This window comes from Lepus europaeus, chromosome 1 (genome assembly GCF_033115175.1).
Source record: "Lepus europaeus isolate LE1 chromosome 1, mLepTim1.pri, whole genome shotgun sequence".
Taxonomy (NCBI): domain Eukaryota; kingdom Metazoa; phylum Chordata; class Mammalia; order Lagomorpha; family Leporidae; genus Lepus; species Lepus europaeus.
In genome coordinates, this window is record NC_084827.1 from 144,245,874 (window position 1) to 144,268,886 (window position 23,013).

A 23,013-nucleotide genomic window follows, 5' to 3' on the forward strand; every position below is an offset into this window, starting at 1 on the left:
AAATGGTGACAATGGCTGGGCCTAGGCCAGTCCGAAGCCAGGAACTAGGAGCTTCTTCCAGGTCTCTCACTTGGGTATAGGGGCCTAAGTACTTGGGCCTTCCTCTGCTGCTTTCCTAGGCACATTAGCAAAGAGCTGGATAGGAAGTGGAGCAGGCCAGACTGCCCATATGGATGCTGGCACTATAGGTGGAGGCTTAATCTATGCCACAGCACCAGCCCATTATAGTATACATTTTCTATAGATAGAAATGTGTAATGTGATTTAGGAATACTCTGATCATTTCTAATTTTCATCAGCATAGATTCTTAGTAATGTGAGATCTGAACAAAATAGGTCGTTAGAAATCCTTTCTAAAAGGAAGACCGTTTCTCTGTCTCTCTCTCTCTCACTGTCTAACTCTGCCTGTCCAAAAAAAAAAAAAAAAAAGCCTTTCTGTGAAACAGCTTATTTTTTTTTTTTTAAAGATTTATTTATTTACTTGAAAGTCAGAGTTACACAGAGAGAAGAAGAGGCAGAGAGAGAGAGAGAGAGAGGTCTTCCATTCACTAGTTCATTCCCCAGATGACTGCAATGGCCAAAGTTGGGCCGATCTGAAGCCAGGAGCCAGTAGCTAATTCTGGGTTCATCTTCTACTGCTTTCCCAGGCCATAGCAGAGAGCTGAATCAGAAGTGGAGCAGCCGGGACTCGAATCAGCGCCCATATGGGATGCTGGCACTGCAGGCTGTGGCTTAGCGCTGGCCCCGAAACAGCTTATTTCTAATCTAATTTGTTTAAAGTAACTTTTTACTTATTTCATGAATTTCATTTTCCTTTATTTTATAGAAAGTTGTTCTTCCTCAGACCAAAATTTCAAGAGTTCTCTAACAAGTGGGATGAGAAATATCGCGTCAATTGACAACAGAAGAGATAAACAATCTCCTAGTAACGTGACGGAAAGGAAGAAGCGTGGGTCATCACGGGGGTCAGTCAGCCTTTCTGTAGACACTCCTTGTGCAGCACATTTAGATGAACAATGCATTTCAACTCCAGAATTAAATCTGAAGAAGGATATAAATGATGACACTCATGAAGCAAGTATTAACACACAAAGAACTAGACCATGTCTTCCTTGCTTACCATCTGAATCTGCAAGGGAACCTAATGCAGAGTGTGTGAGTCAAGTCCAGGATAATAATGACTTTCAACTGCAGAAAACAGTGTATGATGCTGACATGGAATTAACTACTAGTGAAGTCAGCAAAATTGTTACAGTCTCAACAGGCACCAAAAATAAAAGTAATAAAAACACGGAAGATTGTCAAATGAAACCTTTCAGAAAAGTGAAAGATCCAAGCTTTGAAAAAAACCAAGAAAGATCAAAGAGAAAACGTAGAAATAGTTCAGATGTGGATATTGAGGAAAAGATTGAAAACAGACCAAAAAGAAGATCTGTTGTCCTGGATGGCCAAAGGAATTCCCAAGACCCACATTTTACCTTCGGTACTGAGCAGCTGGCTCAAGTGAACACACTGCAGGAAATAACCCTCCCTAATAACTTCAACCCAGATGACAGACAAAATACACAGTGTAATAAAAAGAAGAAAAGAACACATGTAACAAATGGAGAAGAGGAAATATACTCTTTCTCTCAAAGTTCAGATCAATTCCTGCAGGAGAGTAAATTTATGGGTCAGAATTCTGTAACTTGTACTAAAAGTAAAGCTTCTAGACAGACATTTGTGATTCTTAAGGTAGAAAAAGGTAACGCATTCCCAAAGCAAAAGGATAAAGAAGCCATTTCCAAAAACCTAGAAGGCACAAATGAATTTGAAGCAGCATGTGTCTCCACCAAAGATAATGGAAATGTAGGTGATTATGAGACCCAGAATATGTTGGATTTAGAAAAGTGTGTCACTGATATGCAGCCTGCTCAGCAAAATGAGTCAAAAATGAATAAACTTGGACGTAAAGTAAGTCGGAAGACAGAAATAATTTCTGAAAGAAACCAAATACATGAGAATGATAAAGATTTGAACAGCCTAGAAAATGGTAACTTTTTCTTTCAAACCCAAGACAATAAAGAATCCATCTCCAGGAATCTAGAAGTTTCAAAACAGTTTCACATACCTGCTGTTCTCATTAGGGACAATGGAAATCTATATGAATATAAAACCCAGAATGCATTGGATTTGCAAAAGCAGATCAGCGACATGTACCCTGTTCAGCAAAACGAATCTAAAGTTAATAAGAAGCTTAGGCAGAAAGTAAATCGGAGGACAGAAATAATTTCTGAAGTAGATCATTTAAATAATGACAAAAGTGTGCATTGCCTAGAAAAGGATAATTATTTCTTCCCAACCCACAAGGATAAAGAGATCATCCCTGGAAACCTGGAAGACCCAAATGAATTTCAAACATCTGCTCTTCCTACCAAAGCTAGTGGAAACCTTTGTGATTATGAGAGGGTGACAGAGCATGCCCATGCTATGCGATCTGCTTGTCAAAATGATTCAAAAATAGTTAAGAAGCTTAGACAAAAGGTATATCGAAAAACAGAAATTATTTCTACAATGAACCAAACGCAGGAAAATGATGGAGAACATGTGCATGACCCAGGAAAGGGTAACAGCTTTTCTCCAACCCAAAAGGATAAAGAAACCATTTCTGGAAATGTTCAAGTCACAGATGAATTTCAAACAGCTGATCCTCCCACCAAAGATAATGGAAATTTATGTGACCATGAGACCCAGAATATTTTGGATTTGGAAAAGCATGCCACTGATAGGCAACCTGCTGAGCAAAATGAATCAAAAATAAATAAGCAGCTTAGGCAGAAAGAAAATCGGAAGATGATAATTTCTGAAATGAACAGAATATATGAGGGTAATGATAAAGATGTGCATGCTCAAAAAAGCTATGTAAAAGACCTTGACTTTAAAATAAATAAGTCTAAACAGAGACTTGACCATCAGGACACGAACAGTGGACACTCTATGGAAATAAACAGTAATGAAAAGGAAAATAGTCATCAAATTTTAGATCCATACAAACTAGTTAACAAATGTAGGAAACAATCAGGCAAAGCAAAGAACATTTTGACAAGAGATAAGAATAAACCTACTGTGGAGTCAACAGAGTCTTCACAGACCTCTCCCTCCTCAGAATTTCATTTGCAAAACATTAATGAAGCAGATGCTGTTGTTGGAAACCAAATTGAACAACATAATAGTGAGAACAGAAGTTCAGCACCTCTGAGTAAAAAAAGAGAGACTTCCTTTGCAGAGAGGATAACAGAAGGAGAGTGCAAGGTGAAAAAACTAAATAAAGGGACTTCCAAATCAAAGAAAAGAAAGACCTTCGTAGTTCCTTCTCCAGATGGCCATGAGGTGATGGGGTTAATACTTGACTCTGTTCAAGGCAAGTCAGTTGACTGTGAACCAGCTGATAAGGAAAACTATTTGGAGAATGAGAAAATGGTCAGAAATAAGCCAGACTTTTGCACAAAGGTGTTTAAATCTTTTTCTCAGATTTATTCACCTAACATAAAAGATTCTTCCTTTCGCATTGTTCATGAGGATTCTACACCTTTGGGTATTTCTTCTACTAAAACTCTGATAATAAAAGAAAATTTTGCCCTGGAAAGCTCACCAGGTTTTCAAGTAAATAATGATGTGCATGAGAAGGTGAAAGAGATGAAATTTAAGGAGGATCAGACAACGAAAAAATCAGGAATAGGTAGGTCAATAGCCAAAGCAATCAAGTTTTAGAAGTCTAAATATATTTTACGTAGCCAGTAAAGCATTTCCTGTTATAACTAATAATTTTGTGGATTTTTAAACAGCATATAGTGGTGTAATGTAATCTAGAAATAGCATTAAGGAATTTAAAGGAAGTTTACTACTTTGGGAGAATAACTGTAAGAATATCTTGAACATTTATGATAAAAAATTGATCTGGCTTTACCGCAAAGTTGTCTGATATGAGGGTGCTTCAGAAAGTTCATGGAACATGGAATTAAAAGTTTGAGGCAAAAACAATTCAAAAAAATCAAATAGTTCCTGGAAAATTTTTATTATAAAACAACTGCATCTGCTTTTAGAGTTTAGGTTGTGTTTGAGGACTGTTGAGCTATCTTTCTGCACTCATGGTGCCTTTCTGAGGGAGGAGTAGTGGGATACATGTTGAATAAATGCAGTAATTTGTGTGATTCTGTTGAACCATGAAGAATTTGTATCAGCCTATATTTTATTTCAGAATAAAATATCAGAGGCTTCTTTGATGGTTTGTTTCAAATTTTAAGCCTCTTTTCCTCTCAAATTGCTAAGTTTTAAAACCTGCAGGCAGTGATTTGTAAACCATTTTAAATCCCCTGTCTATTTCCATATCTCTGTATAGACTTCCATAAATAACTGTGAAAAATATTTTTCCCAGGTGCTAGAACGTTACAGGACTTGACAAATACAAGTTTCGTTTCATATGACACTGCTAAATCTGAAAATGTGTTAGAAGATCTGTCCTCAGAGCTGCCAAGCCGAAGGAGGAAATGTGCTCCTCTCTCTTTAAAAGAGCCAAGTCTCAGAGGGTAAGTATTTCCCTGCGTTCAGGATGCTATTATAAAATGCATGCTTTTAAGAAGCATCCCACCTGAATTAGAATCTGATCACATCTGAATATTAGTAAAACCTTGTTGACGTGTAACAACCATGGCAGATCTGGGTAGATCTGAAGAAATGTATTCATTGAACAGGCATTTATTTTAAATCAGTAACCAGCAGATGGCAGTAATGCAAGGGTGGGTGAACAAAGAAATACAGAGTGAAATAAAGGATCAAGCGCTTTCTTTAAAAAAACAGCTTTATTGAAATATTGCATATCTCTCTTTATTGTGATATGCCATACATTTCACCCATTTAAAGGGTATAATTCAGGGGTATTTAGTATATTCATAGATACATGCAACCATCATAATAATTTTAGAACTTTTTTTGGTAAGATTGATTTATTTTATTTGAAAGTCAGAGTTATACACACAAACACAGAGAGACAGAGAGAGAAAGAGAGAGAGAGAGAGAGGTGTCTTCTATCTGCTGGTTCACTCCCCAGTTGGCTGCAACAGCTAGAGCTGAGCCGATCTGAAGCCAGGAGCCAAGAACTTCCTCTGGGTCTCCCACATGGGTGCAGGGACCCAAGGACTTGGGCCATCTTCCACTGCTTTCCCAGGCCATAGCAGAGAGCTGGATCAGAAGTGGAGCAGCTGGGACTTGAACTGGTGCACTTGCTGCGCCATAGCGTTGGCCAGAACATTTCTTCACTTCAAGAAGAAATCCTATGCTATATCGTTTAGCTTTGCCCTCCAGCCTCCGAGTCCTAGGCAACCACTCATCTGTTTCCTTTCTCTACATATTTCACTGTTCTAGGTGTTTCATATCAAAGGAATCATTTAATATGCAATCTTTGAGACTTCTTTCATTGGTATAATGTTTTCAAAGTCATCCATGCTCTTGTATCTGTCAATAATTCATTCCTCTTTTTGACTAATAATATTCCAGTGCATATATTTATGTATATATCTATATATCTCACATAATTTTGCTTATTCAACTGCTGATGGGCATTTGGATTGTTGCCCTTTTTTGGCTATTAATAATACTACAATGAAAAAATCACAAGTAATTTTTTGCACAGTAAATTTTCCATTCTTCTTAGGTATATATGTGGGAGTGGAATATACAAAAGCATATAAGGAGGGTCATACTAGTATGGTATCTCTGTCTTTAATAAATTGAGGAACTGCAGGACTGTTTCATATTCCCACCATATTCTCATAGCTGTCTATGAGGTTTCCTATTTCTCTTCACCTCACCAACGCTTGTTATTGACTTTTTCATTCTATCCATCCCAGAGGGTGTGAAGTGCTATCTGTTTTGGTTTTGATCTGCGGTTCCCTAATGCTAATGGTGTTGAGCATTTTCTCATGTGCTTATTGGCCATTTCTGTTTGTCTTCCTTGGAGAAATGCCTGTTAATCTTTTACCTTTTGATCAGCTGAGTTGTCTTTTTATTGACTAACAAGTTAAGCTCTTTATCTTGAACTAGTTTTAGATTTACAGGAAAGTTGCAAAAATAGTATAGAGGTTGATCAGCATCCCACTCTGCTTTTTAAATATTTATTTATTTATTTGAAAGTCAGAATTACAGTGAGAGAGGGAAAGACAGAGAGAGAGAAAGAGAAAGATCTTCCATCCACTATTTCACTCCCCAAATGGCTGCAACGACCAGGCTGGAGCCAGGAGCTTCATCTGGGTCTCCCACATGGGTACTGGGGCCCAAGCTCTTGGACCTTCCTCCGCTGCCTTCCCAGGTGCATTAGCTGAGAGCTGGACAGAAAGTGGAACAGCTGGGAATCAAACCGGTGCCCAAACTCAATGCTGGCACTGTAGATGGCAGCTTAACCTGCTACACCACAGTGCTGGCCCCATCAATGCTCATTATTGAGATTTCCCTAATTTTCATATCTTATATACCTACAGTACATTTATCAAAAGTGGAAAATTAGCATTGGCAGAATAATATTAACTAAGCGATAGACTGTCACTAATATCCTGTTGTTTCTTGGGGTCCTGTCCAGGGTTCCATCTTAGATTTAGTTTTTGTTTCTCATTAGCCTCCTCAAACCTGTGCCATTCCTTTTTCTCTCGTGCCTTTGACCCCACTGAACAATGCTAGTCAGTTATTTTATAAAACATTCCTCAGTTTGAGTTTGTCTAATGTCTCTTCATAATCATAATGTGGTTGTGCTGGGCAAGAATTCCAAAGAAATAAGATATTCTCGTTGCCTCATATCAAGGATTCATCAAGTCATTGTATCATATTCCGCAGGGTTAACCTTAATTACTGCATTACCATGATGTCTGCTAGGTTTATTCACTGTAAAGTTACTATCTTTTCCTTTTTACTTAATGAACATTGGGGGAGAAATTTTTAGTCTATGGATCCTATTCCTTAAGCTTTCACTCACTAAATTTAGCATGCATGAGTTGATCTTTCCTGCAACAGTTATTTCTGTGGTGTTTGATCAATATTGACTTTCTGCTTTCATCTTTCCTTCAACATTAATTGGAATTCTTCTATAAGGAAGAGCATTCTATTATTTATATCAGTATGGGCTCTATTTTATTCTGTAGGTGAAAATGCAATACTGTTGATCTTTTTTCCATTGTTCAAGTTATTTCAGCTTTATTTTGTAAAAGATTGCATTTATTTGAAAGGCAGAAACAGATCTTCCATCTGCTGTTCACTCCCCAAATGGCCAAGATGGCTGGGGCTGGTTCAAGCTGAAGCCAGGAGCCTGGAACTCCACCCAAGTCTTCCATGTGGGTGGCAGGGTGACCCAAGCACTTGGGCCATCTTCTGCTGCTTTCCCAGGCACATTAGCAGGGAGCTGGGTTGGAAGCAGAGCAGCCAGGACTTGAACTAGCACTCTGGAACAGGATGCCAGCATCACAGGTGGCAGCTGAATCCACTGCACCACAGCAGCGGCCCCATTCCAGCTTTAGGTATTGGGAATTCCTTCGGATCGGCTCCTGTCTCCTTTCAGTGAGCGAGTACTCCCTCACTTTCTGGTACACAAGATATTCCCAGCTCTTCTTAGTGTTTCTCCTGTCCTAGCTCCAGAATCAGCCGCTTCTTCAGGAAGCCCAGTTTCCTTGATTTGAGAACTTGTTAAAAACCAAGATCTGGCACTGCATAGCTTCTGCTGTGCTGTAGTAGTTATCTGTTGCTGCACAACAATATTACCATCAACCTAGCGGCTTCAAACAGCACATGTTTATTGTGTCTCAGTTTCTGTGGCCCAGGAATTGGGCAAGACTTAGGGGAGTCTCCTCTTAGGGTCTCTCAACGCTGCAGTCGGGATGTCCTCCAGGCGGATTGTCATTCGGAGAGTCTACCGGCAGACATCCTGCTTCTGAAGTCACACAGGATTGGTTTCTCTGTGGTTGTCGGAGAGGAGGCCTCGGCTTCTTGCTGTTCACAGCTCCTTGCCACATGTGCCTCCCTCCCAACAAGACCACCTACTTCAAAGCCAGTTATGGGAGTGCCTCTAGGGCTAATCTGCTAGGAAGAAGGCGGCGTGTGGAATGACAAGTGCTGTCCCTCAGCAGCGAGCTCTCCCATCACCTTTGTCATAATCTGTTAGGCACAAGTTACAGCTCCTGCCTTCCTGCAGGTTAGGGGACATAACAAGGGCGCGAAAACAGCAAGCTGAGGTTTTTTTATTGTTGTTGTTGTTTTGTTTTTTAAAGATTTATTTATTTGAGAGTTACAGAGAGGCAGAGAGAGAGAGAGAGAGAGAAGTCTTTCATCCTCTGGTTCACTCCTTAAGTGGCTGCAATGGCCAGAGCTGGGCCAGTCTGAAGCCAGGAGCTTCTTCTGGATCTCCCACGCCAGTGCAGGGGCCCAAGGACTTGGGCCATCTTCTGTTTTCCCAGGTCATAGCAGAGAGCTGGATTGGAAGTGGAGCAGCCAGGACTCGAACCAGTGCCCATATGGGATGCCAGCACTGCAGGTAGAGTCTTTACTTGCTACGTCACAGTGCCGGCCCCAGGCTGAGGTTTTAGGGGGTGCCTTCTTAGAATCTGTCCACCACAGGTATGGTTGCCATTAGGCCCTCTCAATAGACAACTAGAAAACATATATACATATAGTAACCCACTTAGACATATGTTGTTTTTTAAAGATTTGTTGATTTGTTTGACAGAGTTACAGAGAGAGATCTTTCATCCTCTAGTTCACACCCAAAATGGCCACAATGGCCAGGGCTGGGCCAGGCTGGAGTCAGGAGTGAAGAACTCCATTCTGTCTCCCGTGTGGGTGACAAGAACCAGGCACTTGGGCCATTTTCCACTGCTTCTCCAGGCCATTAGCTGGGAGCTGGATTGGAAGTGGAGCAGCCAGGACATAAACGGGTGCCCCTGTGGGATGCCAGTTTTGCGGGCGACAGTTTTACCCGCTACACCACGACACTGACCTGGACATACACTTTTACATTTCTCTATAGTAAAAACCGTGAATCTATAATAATATCTGTGATTCCCGTCTGTTTCCACAGCATTCGTTTTAGCCTTCCTCCTTTGCTTATTTGTAATTTCTTTCTCCAACAGTGGTTCTGATTATAAAATATTTACTTATTTTATTAAGTTCTAGCATACACGTAAAGTAACTTTAGAATTGTTGATACATATTCCTATGAGAAACATGTTTCATAACTAGGTTATAACATCTGGGTACAGTTCTTTTTGTGTTAGGTTAGTTTTCTTCTTCCATATCTTCTTCAGTGTAGTTGTATTATTCATCTGTAGTTTGGTTAGGTTAATTTGTTATTGCTTGTTTTACATTATACCAATAATACATATTCCATCAACAGTGTGTTAAAAAACATTGTGTTCCTCTAGCCTCATCAACAGAATATATTGTCACAGTTTTTAATTTGTGCATAGTAAGAAATGGTTTCTCAGTGTTATTTAATTTTCATTTCTCTATGAGTTTAAATATTTTTCTGATTTGTTTGTGGGCCATTATATCATTTTTTGGTTTGTTTATGTCTTTCTTAAATTTCAGTTGAATTTTTGGTCCTTTATCTCTCGGATAATAAGAATTATTTGTATATTAGGGATATTAGCCCTTTATACTATATGTTGCCAGTAAGTATTTTTTTTTTTCAGCTTATTTTAAATTCATTTTTAGCCCAGGATCTTGAGTCTTTTTGCATATACTAAATTTTATATGTATTTTGGGGGGATCTAATTGTAAACTTTTTATTCTATCACAATGGTCTACTTTCTTACAGAGGCTTTATAGTTTGTTTTGATGTCTTTTAGAACTACATTTTTCTTTTTCACTGTTTCCCTGGTGATTCTTGAATATCTGTTTTCCTGCATTAGCTTTAGCATTTATTCCTCTAGATTACAGTTTCATACCCATGGCACTTTTAACTTTTTGGATCTAATTTAGATCTTCTTTGTGGGGGGCAACTCCATGCACTGTAGAACATTCAGTGGCCTCGCTGCCTGCCACCTGCTGGATGTCAGCAGCATGCCCTTGCTTGTAACAAGCAGAACTGTCTCCAGGGTGGGCTCTGGCCTCACAGGGCCAAATCACTGCTGGGGATGCCCTCATCCCATTTCGGAATGTGGGTTTGAGTCCTAGCTATTCCACTTCTGATCCACTAATGCATCTCGGGAGAGAGCAGATGATGGCCCCTGCAACCCATGTAGGAAACTCAGATGGAGTCCAGGCTTCTAGATTGGGCCTGGTCCAGCCCTGGCTGTTGTGGGCATTTTGGGAGTGAATCAGCAGTAAATGAAAATAAACATTTTAAAAAAATGTTTCTGCATTTCAAATAAATAAATAAATCTTTAAAAACAAAAAACAAAAAAAACTCCAGGCCAGCGCTGCGGCTCACTAGGCTAATCCTCCACCTGCAGCGCCGGCACCCCGGGTTCTAGTCCCAGTTGGGGCTCCGGATTGCTCTGTCCCGGTTGCTCCTCTTCCGGTCTAGCTCTCTGCTGTGGCCCAGGAAGGCAGTGGAGGATGGTCCAAGTGCTTGGGCCCTGCACCCGCATGGGAGACCAGGAGGAAGCACCTGGCTCCTGGCTTCGGATCGGCGCAGTGTGCCAGTCGTAGCAGCCACTTAGGGGGGTGAACCAACAGAAAAAGGAAGACCTTTCTCTCTGTCTCTGTCTCTCTCTCACTAACTCTGCCTGTCAAAAAAAACAAATAAATAAAAATTTTTAAAAATAGTAAAAAATAAACCTTCAGATTTGGCAAAATATCACTTGGAAGGCAAAATCAGCCCGAGTTAAAAACCACAGGTCAAGCATATTACTCTTATTGAGGTTACATTGAATTTATACATTTAAGTAGTGAATTAATCTTTATAATACTGACTTATTCTAGCCAAGAACAGAAGATGTCTTTCTGTTTGTTCAAGTCTTCTTTTATGCCTTTTAGAAATGTTTTCAAATTTTCCTCATATAGGTTTTACACATTTTTTGTTAAATTTATTTGTAAATATTTATTCTTTGTTGCTATTGTAAGTGGAAGTGTAAATATATGTAAGTCATGCTGAATGTTTGGTATGTGTGTAATGAAAGCTGTTGAATTTTGTGTAAGCTTATTTTGTTATTTATCTGAATTCTTCTCTATCTCATTGGTTCTCTGGAGTTTTCCAGGTATACTTTGATGCCATCTGAAAATAGTGATAGTTTTACTTTCCCTTTGCCCATTTATATACTTCTAATTGATCTCTTATCTAATTACATTGGCTAATATTTCAAGTATAGTGTTGATAATAGCAGGAATAGCAGGCCTTCTTGCTCTTTTCTTGATTTTAGTGTCTAATACTTCTGTTGCCTATCCATTAAACAGTGTACTGGCTTTAGGTTAAATATATGTATATGTATATAGAGACATACATGTGTGTGTATATATATATACACAACACAAATATACATACAAAAATATAAAATTTATCATATTGAGAAAGTGTCCCTCAGTGCCTGTTGAGTGTTTTCTATCACACCTATGTATTAGATTTTGTCCAAAGGCATTTTCTACATCTATGGAGGTAATCATATGCTTAATTTCCTTAGATTTATTAACGTGTATATGACAGTAGGCTTTCTAATATTGAATCAACCTTGCATTCCTGAAATAAATCCCACTTGGTCATGGTGTGTTTTCCTAATATGTTACTAGATTTTGTTTACTGAAATATTTTGTTTAGAATATTTATGTCAATATTCATTATGGAAACGGGTTGATAGTTTTCCTTGTTTGAATTGCCTTTATCTGGCATGTCAGTATTAATACTCACTTCACAAAGTAATCAAGAAGTTCTTCCTTTGTAGTGTCCTGAAGTAAAACATAGAGTCCTAGGTCTATCTGGTCTTTGAAAGTTTGGCAGGATTCCCCTTTTAAAGCCATCTGGATTTGATGGCTTTGCTGAGGAGTTGTTCCTTAATAACTTTTATTCTGTTTTGTTTGTTTAGGCTTTTTTGCTATAATGGGGGCAGTTTTGATTATTTGTATTTCTGTAGGAAGTTATTCATCTAGATTTTCAGACTTATTTGCATAAAACTCTGTAAATGTTTTTCTGATTGAGCATGTAATTTAATTGTAAATAACTTTTCTTTAAATGATTACTTCACATTTAAATTTTTAAATATTTTTGCCCTCTTTTATTTCTTGATCAAATTACATAGTAGTTTGTCTTATTTTTTGCAAAAAAAAATTGGACTTTGATTTATTATTTGGCTACTGTTTTTCTGTTCTCTGTTTCATTAATTCCTGCTCTATTATTTTCTTTTTTCTTTTGAATTACTTTTTATCTTTTAATGTTTTAGGGTTGGGCATTCAATTTATTATTTTTATTCTTTCACTTATATGAGCTAAAGTATTAAGTACAATTAATTTTCTTTTGATAAATATTTTATGAAAATATAATAGATTCTAATATATAGTTTTTTAACTATGTCATTATCTGCTAATACATACTGATATTTTAATTTTTCTCTTTATTCAAGAGTTGATATGAGGTTTTTTAATTTCCAGGAGATGGGTCTACCTGTTTTTTGTTTTTGTGCATAAATTCTGAATTTAGCACATGTGATTAGAGACAGTGTATATGTGTGTGAGAGGGAGAAAGATGTGTCTGCATGATGGAAGTTACAGATATTTTCTTGTGACCTAATATATGGTTAGTTTTTGTAACTATTCTGTGAACACTTGAGAAAAATATGTTTCCTGTATTATCAGGATGTAGCACTCTATATATTCTGTATGATTTATCCTGTCTTCTGTATCTTTATTTTGTTCACTTGATCCATCTTACACTAAGCCTCTTGTATTAAAATCTGCTTTGTAGTTCTGTGTCTCCATGTATCTCCTGTAGTTTTTGTTTTAGGAAGTAGTTGCCTTGCTATTTGATACATAAATATCATAATTATTATTTTATATTTATTATAGATTATGGTTTTTACTATTAAAAATGCCCTCCTTTGGGATCTTCCTGATAACTCCTGCCATTCCTATCCTCAGTACCTGTGGTGATCACTTCATATAAACAAGCACCTTCAGTCAGGGCCTACTCTTGTGGGGCTACTGGAAGCTATGACATACCGCTGCATGCCATTTCCAATTCAAAAAAGAAAAATGGCAGCCGACTATCTCAATATTTGTACTGAATGCTTTTTTTAAGATTTTTGTTTTTAAGTTTTCCACCAGCTAATTCTAGTTACCCAGTGGTATCCTATTGGCTCAGAACAGGGAATGGTCTCTGTTCTCCATCTAGCCTTTATACCTTTTAGAGTTGGGACCATGTGCATGTATTTCCAAACACAATCACACACATACAATGTAAAGAATAAATACAGCACCACTTCTTGCAACATGATGTGCTAGGCTAGGTGCTATGGATCAGCCAACTAACTTGAGAAAAAAAAAATTACCATGTAAAATACTTCAAAACAAAATTATCTTGAATATATCTGTTAGCTAAGAGGAAAGTAAGAAAAGCTCAGAACAGAAACTAAATGAGACCAAGAACCCAGAGAGGTAAGGGGAGCCTGTGGGCTTTTGCCTGAGGGCATTTGTCTAACTGGGCAGACCTAAGCACTGGATTCACAGGTTTATGAGGCTGGGGACAGAAGACAAATCCCAGGGTTTAGCTAAAATGAAAAGTCTGATAGTAGATCCCCTTCAATAAAGTTGAGCTACTCTCTCAGTAGAGCAGCAAACTAAAAATAACCTTCCCACTAGCTTTATCAGCCCCAGGAGAGAATTCTGGTGCTGAATTTAAGAGAAAAAAAAAACCCAAAACTCGACAATTCATAACCAAAATCAGGGCCCCGTGCAGACTGCAGCTAGACTGGAAGCACAGACCCACCAAGCTGAAGAGTGAGTATCAGCTGTCCGTAAATTGTGCCCCTGCTGCCTGTCAGGTTCAAATGTAGATATTTTCTAGAGGAGCCCTCTTTCCTCTCCTGCCTCAACATATCTTCCACAGCTAAAGTTCCAAAGGAAGTGAACATGGATGGCTCACAGCAAGGAAAAACACTACACGCACAAGGGAACTAGGTACCAACCAGCAGACATATCAGTGTCAGAATCAGGTACAGGGGCCGGCGCTGTGGCGCAGTGAGTAAAGCCGCCACCTGCAGTTTCAGCATCTCATATGGGTGCCCATTCGAGTCCTGGCTGCTCCACTTCTGATCCAGCTCTCTGCTGGGAAAGCAGAGGAAGATGGCTCAAGTCCTTGGGCCCCTGCACACTTGTGGGAGACCCAGAAGAGGCTTCTGGCTTCGGATTGGCACAGCTCCAGCCATTGCAGCCAACTGGGGAGTGAACCAGAAGGTGGAAGACCTCTCAGTCTCTGTCTGTTTGTCTGTCTGTCTCTCTCTGCCTTTCCTTCTTTCTCAGTGTAACTCTTGGCTTTCAAGTAAATAAATAAATCATTAAAAAAAAAAAAAAAAAAAAAGAACCGGGTACTGAAAATGAAATGAATGTGAATAAAGACATTCAATGGAAAAAGCCAGTCACCAAAAAGCACTTCCACAGTATGATTCCTTTGTTACAAAGCAAAATGTAGAGGCCTGCACTGTAACACCACATCCCGTATGGGTACCCGTTGGAGACCTGGCTGCTCCACTTCTGATCCAGCTCCCTGCTAATGCACCTGGGAAGGCAACTGAAGATGGACCAAGTGCTTGGGCCTCTGCACCCATGTGGGAGACCCAGAGGAAGCTCCTGGCTACTGACTTTGGATCAGCCCAGCTCTGACTTTTGCGGCCATTTGGGGAGTGAATCAGCAGATGGAAGATGTTTCTCTCTCTCTCTCTCTCTCTCTCTCTCTCTCTCTGTGTGTGTGTAGCCCTGCTTTTCAAATATGTAAATAAATCTTAAAAAAAAAAAAAGTCAAATGTAGATAAAGCCACACAGTATACTTTTAGGAGTGGAATACACAGGTGGTTAACACCGAGGAAAAGCAAAGGAGTGATTAATGCGATTCAGAGTGGTGCTTCCTTCTTGGGCGAGAAGAAGCTGTGCATAGGAAGGGCTTTCATTTCTTAACCTTGGTGCCAGGCATATGAGCATTTTTTTATTATTTTCAATTATACATTTTCATATATTATGTATGTGCTAAAGTTTATAATAACAAGGAAATATGTGGTAAAACATGTAATGTATGAAATTATGTTGGTTAATTTTTCTTAAGCCTTGTTTATAAATCTATCAGAGTATTTTGAATGTGCGGCAAAGCCTTTGGCTTAAGGAAACTACTTTTCTATTGGTATGATGCAGTGGCAGTTTTTGTCTCCATCCTTCACAGTGAAAGCATTACTTTTGAACTGTTATCATTGTTAATTTCCCTTTTATTCTACTTTGCAGGAAGATGAGAAGATGAGATGTGATTTGTGGATTCTGTGTTTTTTCTGAATTCTCGGCATGAGTCAGAACAGAAATATGACAAGGAAGATGAAACACTTGATGGAAAGTGTTTTGTTGTTTTTGGCCTTTTCATGGATTGTTGATTTATCCATTCTTATGTTTATAAATATATGTGTATAAAATACTGTTTTGTAATAATAATAATAAACTTTAAAGATCCTTTCCATCATCCTATAAGTTATCTACCTTCTCATTTAAGTCTTTCTCACACCCTTTAGCCCAACAATAGCTATTAACCTTTTAACCAAATAAATGTATTAATCAGTACCTTTGCTTTGGTTATCTTGCATACCAAACTATCTTGTTTTGCTTTGTTTTTGAACAAATATATATGTGAGGGGCTGGTGTTATGGCACAGTGGGTAAAGCCACCGTCTGCAGAGGCCTGCACCTGCATGAGAGACCTGGAAGAAGCTCCTGGCTTTGGATCGGCGCAGCTCCAACCATTGCGGCCATTTGGGGAGTAAACCAGCGGGTGGAAGACCTGTCTCTCTGGCTCTGCCTCTGCCTCTCAATAACTCCACCTTTCAAATAAATAAATAAAAACTTTAAAAGGTTTTACAAGGTGCCTCCTGCCCTGGCCAGTTTTCTCTCTCCATTCTTCTACTTGGAGAAGTAGTTGTGAGGTGTCATGTGTTGCCGCTGGGACATGGAGTCTGATGCCTTGAGGAAGGGGATGAGCATTTCAGGCTCTTTTGAGTTTGGTTTTTACAACTTTATTTTGAAGGTCATCTATCCCAGTAAGAAGTAATGAATCCTATTGTGTCTCATGTCAAGACACAGTTTGCCATACTCAAATCACTGATCAAGTTGTATTCTCACGAGATGGAAGATCTTAGACAACATCTGACCATGAAGGAGTAGGCCCACAGATCTGCATTTTGAATAAATACTGCAGGTAATTTGAGGGCAGCTTATTTTAGGGTCACCCTTTGAGAGACTCATGTAGGGGTACAGTGTGCTGAAGTAGGAGAGCCCCCACATCAAGTCAGTGGAATTGGAAGCTGGAGGGGGGTGGGAGAGGGCATGGCACCGTGACACTCTTTGTCACTGTCCTGAGCTATTATTTAAGACTTTGGACCTTCCATCTATTCTCTGCTATTATAATTTTGTTCCTATTTATTTTTTTCTCCTTTCTGTAAGTTTTTTTTCCCTTCACACACCAAGTTATTTTTCATTTTATAAAAGTGAAATTTATCAACCTTTTACTGTTAGTGGAATTTGGTCCTGTAATTTTCCTCTCCCAGGTTATAAACATTTACCCATATTTCATATTGTTTTTACATTTAGATTTCTGGTTCACAAGGAATTTGTTCTATCATATCGTGTGAAGTATGAATGCATTATTTTTGCCTTCTTCCAAATAACCATCAAAAATTCATGTTTTCCATTACTGTTTCGAAATGCCACCTTTGTATATTGTCTTTCCATGTATATTTAAACTTACTCTTTCTGTTGTCTTCTACTAGTCTGTGTGTCTTTATGCCCAATACAATACTCTTTAGAGACCAGGAGAGTGTCAAAGTGTTCCTCTTGGAGGATTTGCACATTTCTTGATAAATTTATGCCTAGATCTTTCATCTTTCCTCTTAGTAAATAAATGAGGTTTTCTCTTTGATTCTCTCTCCTGATTGTTACTTAAATATATTGAAGACCATTGAGTTCCATATGTTAATTGCTTAATTCTGTTATAGTCTGTAGGAGGTTCTTTGTGCTTTTTGAAAAGCAAGTTATCTACCTCTTTTTCTAACTCTTAGAACTATTGTTGTTTTCTCTTGTCTGATTGTATGGCTGCTGTCTTAACTAAAATGTTAAATAGTAATAGAAATAATGGGTATCCTTGTCTTGGTCCTGATTTTCATGAGACTGCCTCTGGTTTTGCCCCATAAGGAAGATGATGGTTCACACTCAAGTATAATCTATCAGCTATTATTTGAGGTGTTTTTTTTTTTTTTTGAAAATCACAAATGTATATTAAATTTTGTCAAATGACTTTTGACATCGATAGGGATTTTATGAATTAGGGTCTAGTCAGGAGACAGAAATTGCAGGTACAGTTAGCTGTGTGCTAGAGAACTGTAAAAAGGCAAAAGGGACCATTTTTCAGAGGAAGCAGCTCCAGGAAGCATCTATCACCTGTGCGACTGAGGGACCAGGAGAAAGGGTGGACCTAGAGAAAGATTTGGAGGAAGAGTCCCAGGACCCTAGGGACCGTGCAACTGGTTGTTGCTGGTTTCCCAGAAGAGAGCTGATGACACTGGTCTGATGGTGTGGAGCCAACTCTCCGTTTGGGGCTGAACAATGCCTGTTGTGATATTGACGAGAGAAGAGCAGCAGCCTCTCTTAGCTCCTCCTTCCTTTCCGGTTGCTTCCAACACCCGCTGTCGGTGGGCACTAAGAAGGAGCCTGGCAGAGGAGGAGGAGGGTATGCAAAGTCCTAGCCTAAACACAGGGGACTGAACAAATGTGGATTTAATGCTGAGACACAGCTTACTACCAGAAGCACAGAAATGATTGTTTTCCTTAAATATATTAATGTGATGAACCACATTCATAGAATAAACCCCGCTTTGTAATGCATGCCAGCTATTGCCTCAACTAGAGGCCCATCTCTGTGTTCTTTGCTACGTAATTGATCAGACTCTGAAAATCACGTTTTTTCTGAGTTATTTTTTTAAACTCCTGCCAACAGGGGGCACCAGAAGGAGATAGAAAATCAGAAGGGAAAGGGACGGAATTGCTTGTGCCTGTCGCAGGCTTTTCCTGTTAGTATCATCTTGGTAGTGGCACTTCACCTGGTGGCCAGCACTCCAAGAACCTCCTCATTATGCTCCCTGGGAGCTGCCACCACTAGCTGGACAGTGCACCTTCCTCAGAGGCCTCAGGTCTACTGGTCATTTTCCGGAGGTAACAGTACCATCCTTACTGCACCCCATCTGAATTTCAGCTCCTAACTCCTGAGGTATAACTGTAGCTAAGCACTGCCCTCCCTCAGAGGTCTCCAAGTATCTAGGTTCTGACAGTTGGGAACACTCCTTTGTTACCCAAGTTGATTCTTAAACATAGCTGGAAGAATGCAAAATAATACTAGCCTTACGGAAAAGCTTTTTGACAATATCCAACAAAATAGCATGCATTTATCGTTCAATCCTGCAGTCCCATTTTTAGAAAACTATGCCCAAAATTCCCTTACAAAAAAAAAAAAAATTTGGCTAGGGCATAGTTTGTAGCAACAACAGTGAACAAACAAAGGAATAAGTTAAGCAATCATCACTAGGGTACAGTTAATTTGAAAGCAATCTGAATGAAAATAATTTTCTATCAAGTTGGTGACAGGAAAAACAGATACATAATGTGAGAAAAAGTAGCTTGAATAGACAGCTTTAGTAGGATAGACCATAGGGATAAAAAAAGACATGTAAAATCTTGAGCTTTCACACGCTCATCATTTTGCTCTTGTGATATTGATGTGGTTATTTTGAAGTAGATCTCTGGACAAGATAATTACCATTAAGATTTAGAACCAAGACTGTTGGCACATAAGAAAATTGTAGAGCCAAGAAGATGAAAACAACTCTGCGATCTTACATTTTAATAAGCAATATCAGTGTGAACTTGCATTTTCACCTCTCTGTAACATTTTGTACTTTTTAGCTCTATCCACTGAAAATGTCTAGAAACAATGACAACTCATTAACAGTGAGAACCTCTGGTATCCAGATTCTGGTTTCTAAATGCAGTTACCCATTTAAAAGAACCACCACTCTTTAGAGAAATAGCTGACTCCAAGTGTGGGTCAGGAAACAGACAAGAGAGGCCTGGTAGGTTTTATTATGTGGGAGAGTGAGGAAATTATTAAAAACTAATGTAACAATACAAAAGGAAGTATTCCAACTTGAAACTGTTTCCATGGGCCCAAGACTGGACAAACAGCATTATTAAGAATGATGACTGTTGTTGATTAGAACGCAATAACTACAGAAAAAAGTCATAGGTTCCTAAAGATTTTTTTAAAGGAAAGAAAGAAATAAACAAAAACATACTGGGTACTACTGGAGGTTATTAGGATGCTAACACAAAATACTAAAAATGTCTCAATTAAGGGAAAGTAATACAAACCTTGCTTTTCTGTTGCAAATTTAGTTTGTGCATAGTTAATAACTGTAGTGAAAGATGGATAGTTCTATTTAAAAGAATCCCAGTGATGAATGCAAAAAGAATGCTACAATTAGAAAAATTACAACTCCCTAGCATAATAATTGCTCAGGCAAAGCCCAAAAGTGGATGTGAAGCCACCAGGTGAGATGTTGATGGATAAACTCATTAAGAAGGGATAACACCCACTGATCAATCATTAAGAAAGAAACAATCAAACATCATATGCTTCCTGATGTGCGGCAATATACTCCAAAATTGAACCTGATTTTTCTCAACACTTTAGATAATAATGTCCAGTATACAAGGAAATAAGTGGATGGAAGAACAAATTACACCAGAGAAGCAATTAACCAGGTTCAAAATGTGACTTTTTTTAAAGATTTTATTTATTTATTTGAAAGAGTGACACAGAGAGAGGAGAGGCAGAGAGAGAAAGAGAGAGAGAGAGAGAGAGAGAGAGAGAGAGAGAGGTCTTCCATCTGCTGGTTCACTCCCCAGATGGCCGCATCCACCAGAGCTGTGCTGATCCGAAGCCAGGAGCCAGGAGCTTCTTTCAAGTCTCACACATGGGTGCAGGGGCCCAAGGACTTGGGCCTTCTTCTACTATTTTCCCAGGCCATAGCAGAGAGCTGGATCGGAAGAGGAACAGCCAGGTCTCGAACTGGTGCTCATTTGGGATGCAGGCACTTAACCTACTGCATCACAGCGCCAGCCCCCAAAATGTGACCTTTTTTAAAAAAAGGTTTGTTTTATTTGAATCGGAATTACACAGAGGGAGAGAGAGAGAAATTTTTCAACTGCTGGTTCACCCTCCAAATGGCCTCAAAAGCCAGGCTGGGCAGGGCCGAAGCCAGGAGCCAGGAGCTTTATCTGGGTCCCCAATATGGGTTCAGAGTCCCAAGAACTTGGGCCATCTTCCACTGCTTTTCCCAGGTCAGTAGCAGGGAGCTGGATTGGAAGTGGAGCAGCCGGGACACGAACCGGCATCACAGATGGCAGCTTTACCTGTTATGCCACAGTGCTGGCCCTGAAAATGTGGCTTCTTCTATGGAACAACTGACTTGATTTCTTCTTGGACACGTTCACAGTACTGGAAAGGGGAAGTAGGTGAGGAGATTGTTCTGGACGCAAAGAGACCACAAACAAACACCTTGACTAGCCCTTGTTTGAGTCAAGCAGATAAAAACCAAGTGTAAAACATGACACTGTTAGAAACTTGGAAGTCCATGGAGTCTGAGAGAAATGTGTGTATTAAAGTATTTAGGAATAAAATGTGTCTGGGTTTGGTTTTAAAACACTCCAAAAGAAATAAGGGAGTATGGCAACACACTGACCATCATTACATCTCAGCCAGGAGTTTGGGTTATCATTATCATTATTATTACGTCTTCTCTTTTTTTTTCTTTTCCTTTTTCTTAACATTTATTTAATGAACATACATTTCCAAAGTACAGCCTATGGATTACAATGGCTTTCCCTCCGCATAACTTCCCTCCCACCCGCAACCCTCCCCTTTCTTGCTCCCTCTACCCTTCCATTCACATCAAGATTCATTTTCAATTCTCTTTATATACAGAAGATCAGTTTAGTATATATTGAGTAAAGATTTCAACAGTTTGCACCCACATAGAAACACAAAGTGAAAAATACTGTTTACTGTTTGAGTATTACTTATAGCATTAAACCACAATGTACAGCACATTAAGGACAGAGATCCTACATGAGGAGTAAGTGCACAGTGACTCCTGTTGTTGACTTAACAAATTGACACTCTTGTTTATGGCATCAGTAATCACTGTAGGCTCTTGTTATGAGATGCCAAGGCTATGGAAGCTAATACTAACTGATAAAATAAAAAAGGGAGAGAACGATCCAACATGGGAAGCGGGATGCACAGCAGACTCATAGAATGGCAGATGTCCTAAACAGCACTCTGGCCTCAGAATCAGCCCTTAAGGCATTCGGATCCGGCTGAAAAGCCCATGAGAGTATTTCAGGCATGGAAAGCCAGGACACTCCGTCAAAAAAAAAAAAAAAAAAAAAAAACCTAAATGAAGGATCTCCGCGTGTGAGATCCCATTGGAAGGAACAGGTCATCAAAGAAGGAGGTACCTTTCTCTGAAGGGAGAAGAGAACTTCCACTTTGACTATGACCTTGTCTAAATATGATTGGAGTCGGTGAACTCAAAAGGCTTCCATAGCCTTGGCATCTTATTACGTCTTCTCTTAAGGAGAACTTTTGGAAATTGTCTATGTAAATTAAATGACACGGAAAAATGTTCTAAGTGTGCTATGTGAAAAGGAACCCAGAAAATAGCTAGTTTGAGTTCATTTGAGTTTTTAAAGGTGGTAAAATTTTAAAATTTTATTTATTTTTTTAAAGATTTTATTTATTTATTTGAAAGTCAGAGTTACACAGACAGAAGAGAGGCAGAGAAAGAGAGAGAGGTCCTCCATCCGTTGGTTCACTCCCCAATTGGCCACAATGGCCGGGGCTGCGCCAAGCACCTGGGTCTCGAACCGGTGCCCGTGTGGGAAGCTGGCACTTCGGGCCAGGGCGTTAACCCACTGCGTCACAGCGCCAGCCCCTACTCCAAATTTTAAAAACGTAAAGATACTACCAAAAAGTTGGCAGTGATAAATTCTAAGTTGTGGACTTACAGGTGATTTGTATTTTTATGCTTTTCAGAATTTCCCAAAATGCTTTATATCACTCTTCAAAAATATTTTATTTATTTATTTATTTATTTAAAAGGCAGAGTTACAGAGAGAGGGGGAGAGACAGGGATCTTCCGTCTGCTGGTTCACTCCCCAGATGGCCACAACAGCTGGGCCAAGTGTAAGCCGGGTCTCCCACGTGGGTGCAGGGGCCCAAGGGCTTGGGCCATCCTCCACTGCTTTCCCAGGCCATAGCAGAGAGCCGGATTGGAAGTGGAGCAGCTGGGACTCAAACCGGCGCCCATAGGGAATGCCTGCGACTCAGGACGCAGTTTTATGGGCTATGCCACAGGCCCTACATCTCAATATTTACCAGATAAACTTTGTGGTTAATTAGTCATTATCCCATAACTGAATAGCTGTAAGTGCTGATAACATCTTAAAAAAATAAAAAGCGATATCAATCAAAATAGCCCCTGATTTTAAAAAAACAAGCTTGAAGGATTATTGCTCAACCTGTAAGGCGAAGCCATAGAACCACCCGGCCAGCAAAGCTGGAACAAATGATTGCGTGCCGTGAAGCGTGCAGGCCCACAGCAGGCACAATGCGGGGGGAGGGACAAATCCCGTCTAAACGAGGCCATAAAACACGAGGGCCACAGCGAGGTCTGGCACGCGAGGTCTGGCACGAGGCCACCGGGCGTGGCGG

The 23,013-nt window shown here is 39.5% G+C and overlaps 1 protein-coding gene across 1 annotated transcript in view; it reads left to right on the forward strand.

Annotated features, from left to right (window-relative positions):
• Positions 1-16,021, forward strand: part of SGO2 (shugoshin 2) — a 40,457-nt gene extending 24,436 nt beyond the window's left edge. The window contains exons 7-9 of the mRNA XM_062189725.1: positions 827-3,718; positions 4,415-4,565; positions 15,430-16,021. Coding sequence (XP_062045709.1) covers positions 827-3,718; positions 4,415-4,565; positions 15,430-15,445 — 3,059 coding nt within the window. The 3' untranslated portion in view covers positions 15,446-16,021. The remainder of the gene's footprint in view (positions 1-826; positions 3,719-4,414; positions 4,566-15,429) is intronic.
• Positions 16,022-23,013: the final 6,992 nt, after the last annotated feature.